The 4,273-nt window shown below is 40.0% G+C and overlaps 1 protein-coding gene across 1 annotated transcript; it reads right to left on the bottom strand.

Annotated features, from left to right (window-relative positions):
• Window positions 1-7: 7 nt before the first annotated feature.
• On the bottom strand, window positions 8-2,968 carry LOC132185266 (cytochrome P450 714C2-like). The gene is made up of 5 exons (XM_059599062.1): window positions 2,674-2,968; window positions 1,743-1,969; window positions 1,381-1,622; window positions 668-1,022; window positions 8-587 (listed from the first exon to the last, which is right to left on the bottom strand). The coding sequence occupies exons 1-5, from the start codon at window positions 2,966-2,968 to the stop codon at window positions 162-164; spliced, it is 1,545 nt and encodes a 514-aa protein (XP_059455045.1). The 3' UTR covers window positions 8-161.
• Between the last annotated feature and the right edge of the window lie 1,305 nt (window positions 2,969-4,273).

Raw genomic sequence — 4,273 nt, 5'->3', positions numbered from 1 at the left:
TTGGGAATTGAATTGGATTCTTCCAAGCTGAAGGGAGCTCTTCTTGAATTGAATTACCCAAATCTTCTACACCAATTCGTTGACAACTTGGACTCGAAAAAGAAAATTAAACATGGAGAAATGTAAACTAGAGTGGAGATATACACATATACTCCAATATGTCACAAGCTCTTAATAAGGAGATTGACACCATGTTTAGGCGATATGACCAAAGTTAATTCCGGGGAGTGCCTGTATTTTGGTGACAAGGAGAATGAGAAGTTGGAGACAATTAGAGCTATAATAATTTTGAGCTCTACCGTGGCAAAGTTTTGCCCCAAACACTTACGCGACCCAAATCCAAAAGGCATGTAGGCATGAGGGAACTTGCACGCACCAGTGACTCCATTAGCAAACCTCTCAGGGTTGAACTCCTTGGCATCGGGTCCCCAAATATCGGGGTCTTGGTGCAAGGTTACCAACAAGGTCCAGACATTGAAACCCTTAGGCACGTGAATATCTCCGAATTTTAAGTCTTTCAATGCCTCTCTGGACACCAGTGGGGCTGGAGGATAAAGTCGCAATGATTCATGAATTACCATCGTCAACTGTCATGGGTTAAAGGTAAATCCAAGTAAGTCATCATTGACAAAATGTTGGGTGGTGAATGAAAGTAGAAAGAACTTACTACTTTCATCTTGCGAAGCATGTCAGCATCAGGCATTTGACCACCGCAAACTTGGAGCACTTCGGCACGAACTCTGGCTTGCCATTCTGGATTTGAGGCCAACAACATCAATGCCCACGTGGCGGAGCCAGAAGTAGTCTCGTACCCAGCAAAGTATATGCTCTTGCAATTGTCTACAATGAACTGATCTGTCTCATCTTGAGAAAAGTCACTGTCGGTGACAGCTTCAAGGATCGTTTGTAACAAATCATTCCCTGATGCTTCTTCCTTCCTTTCCTTTACTACCTTGAGAATCAAAGCTCGAATCTCTTTTTCTAACCTCCACACTTCCCTGTTACCCTTAGTTGGAAGATACCTGATTGATTGCAACACCACAATTAATTTTTATCTTTCAATAGCTTGTGTGTTTGTCTTTGAGTGTTTGTGATTCCTGTGTACTCGATCTAACAAAAACCGTCTTAGAATGATCAAGTAAACCAACTTGAAGTAGCAAAATTGAAGAAGAATTTAGATTCGAAAAACCAAGTTTCCGTTATCAACCAATTTGCAGAAAGAAAAGAAGAATTTAAGTAAATCAATAAAGACAAAGAAAAATAATAGAGTAGCCAAGTCCATGAGCTCCCTTCCAATTTCAACCGACTTTGCTCCTTTATTGCTCCTCTGTTCTATCCATCGAAAGTAACAATAGAAATTTAGGTAGAAAAGGATCAAACCTCAGTGCAGGAATGCCAATCTTGATTAAACTTTTAGACAGGAGCACTTGAAGTGCGTCAAGCTTTGAAAATATCTCTTTCCCTTGGGAATAGTTGCTCCCAAAACAGGCTCTTGTTATTACATCTCCCGAAATGGTTTTCATATATTCATCAATGTGAACGTCTGCAACTCCACCCTCACATTCTATCCTCCATAAGTTCACCACTGTCATCGAGGACTCCACCATTATCTTCATCATGCCCTACAAATTGCACCAGTATTGGAATTATATTCGTTTTATTTTAACAGCAAACTTCTAATTTAAATAATTAGCATTAAGAAAAATGTAGCCATGCACGTTCGATTTGAAGCATATATATACCTTGATCTTCTCCACGAATAGTTCGGGAGCAAGGATTTTCCTCTGGTGAGCCCATTTTGCCCCATTTGAAGTCAGGATCCCTTGGCCAAGCAGAGGATCAACCGCTTTGCCTTCAAAAGAAGGCTTTCCAATGTCTAAGGACTTGCATATGCTTATTTCCCTCACCACCTCAGGATCGCTCATGTGCAGTATTTGTATGTTGCCAAGTGAGAACATAAATATTGGACCTAAAGACATTATAATAGCAAAACTGGTTAAAAATATCCAAGAATAGCTCGTGGAGTTGGCGAGCGATTTTGAAGTTGCGTGAGTTTGCTAGACATTGTATAAAATTTGAGGTTGGCAATGGAAAAGATATTCACTTGTGGGTGGATTGGTGGCATCCTTTTGGACAAGTTTGGATGCTAAGCTCTCGAGTGTGGTGAATGATTGAATTTCGTTGTGGATTGGTGGAAAGTTGTCTGGTTTCCCCTAGCCACCCCCAAGCATATATTCTTTTATCTTGTGGTCGGTAATGAAAAACTGCTTGAATCTTCTTCCTAAATGAGGCTTTAAAAAGTCGGGGAGTTTTGTTTGCAGTGTTTGCTGCTGGGTTCTGCAGAATTTCTGTTTTTTTACTAGGGATTGGTACCTGCTCTCTGCTAGACTGCAGTTGTGTTCTCTTTTTGAGATTCTGCTTTAGATTCTTGCAAGGGTCTTTGATGTTTGTTGATAGCCTGTTCACTTGTAGTGTTTTGTGGGTTTCTTTTGGGTGTTTGATGTGTTTGTACTATTGAGTTTGGTTTGTCTATAAAAGAGAGCTTATTCATCCAAAAAAAAAAAAAAAAACTAAAACTAAAACAAAAATTTGTTAAAATAAACAACCAATCAGATTTTACAAGAATATATGAGAATTGAAACTAAATACTAGTACTGCTATTGATGTTATTACCATATGATTTTCTCCGCTCGTCAAAGAATGGAAAGATTGCAGAATAGCAATTGTGGGTTATTGCTTGCTCTTCTTTTTGTTGAGCCTTTGAGGGTGAGGATTTCGTCTTCTTCATGTCACCAATATTTCCAATCAAAAAAGAGGGTGGAGGGCCTCTGATCCCCTGTTTTCTCAGTATTGCTCGAAGCCTTTTTGGCTTCAATATTACAGCTTCACACATCTTCATTAACTTGCTAACCAAGCCAAGCAAGGCGATTGTGATGATGATCTTAGCAAGAAGCAATAGAAGCTCCATGGCCTTTCCTCTCTTTCTTTCTGTGTTTGTTCCAAAACTGGCTTCCTTCTTTATATGGCCACTCTATCATTTTATTTATTTTTATTTTTCGGGTTATTAAATGTTTGGCTTATGGATAGGGCATCATTCACGTAATCAAGAAGCTTCACATAACGGATATGTTTTTTATTGAAATATAAAAAACCACGTTTATATATAAAGAAATGTTCCATAAGAAAGAAGTATTCTTTAATACCCACGTTTATTTTCATTGATATATGTTGAGACAGTTATCAACCTTGGTAGCAACTTGATTCAAAGGCCTACTAAGAGTAAAGAACGGATCAGTAGTGACAGACCGCGAGATGGGGGGTGTAGCGGTCATGCCACCTCCAATGCCTGAGTGAGAATTTGGTTATGATAAAAGTAAGGAAATAATGAGCAATAATAATTGAGAGTGACAAGAGTAGAAAATGAGTATGTATCTGTATCATAGGTTGGCACCTCTTTTTATAGAGGTTATGACTGAGTGGAAGAATCCTAGTGGGACTCTTACTCAACGTCCCTTGATATGTGGGAGCGGTTTCAACTGAAGATTATCTTTTAGGATAATTTAGGAGATTGGATTGATTATCATCGTGTAGTTGGACTCCTTTTAGGAAGGATTTGGTTGGTTGCTCTCTGATTTGGGTTGTTACCCCCAGATTAAGTTGTTTGGAGAGTGCTCCCTTGATTATAGGGGTACGTGATTATGCATGCAACCATTTCGATATGGTGCATAACCGCATGCTTGAGTGCAGACCTGATACGATCAGGTGATCGTGTCAGGATTTCCTAGGTTTTGGGCTTAGTGCCTTGGTGTTTTGGCGAGCCATGGGCCTCTTATTCGAAGTGGGCTTTTTGGTTTGGGCTTCGGGAGATATTTTGTATCAACAGTACCCCATTATTTCCTTAGGTCACTGTAGTGGCCTAATGGGAAGAAGTGAAGTTTTTTCTTCGGCCTATGGTGCAAGATAGGGCTTTTGCGTTTTGTGGGCTCCCTTTTCTTTTTGAAATTCCTGCCCATTTTTTCTTCTTTCCACTTTGTAGCAGTCCCTTCTCAGCATTTATTAGAGCCACGTTTTGAGGCTTGGTTCGCTTTTTGAAAGACGTGGCCAATGTCATGATGACAAGATACGGCACACATCTTCTGTCACCTGTTGTTGACGCATGTCAACCCAGGGTTTATTGGTGTTTAGGCGGTCACGAGGCGATGGTACATCTTTTCTTCCATCGTCCTTTCCAAGACGCTAGGATCAATTATTCCAAGGGTTGCTTGAACCCTTG

The sequence above is a fragment of the Corylus avellana genome, chromosome ca6 (genome assembly GCF_901000735.1).
Source record: "Corylus avellana chromosome ca6, CavTom2PMs-1.0".
Lineage (NCBI taxonomy): Eukaryota > Viridiplantae > Streptophyta > Magnoliopsida > Fagales > Betulaceae > Corylus > Corylus avellana.
The sequence above is the reverse complement of the archived record's forward strand: the minus strand, read 5'-3'. Positions and strand labels throughout refer to the sequence as shown.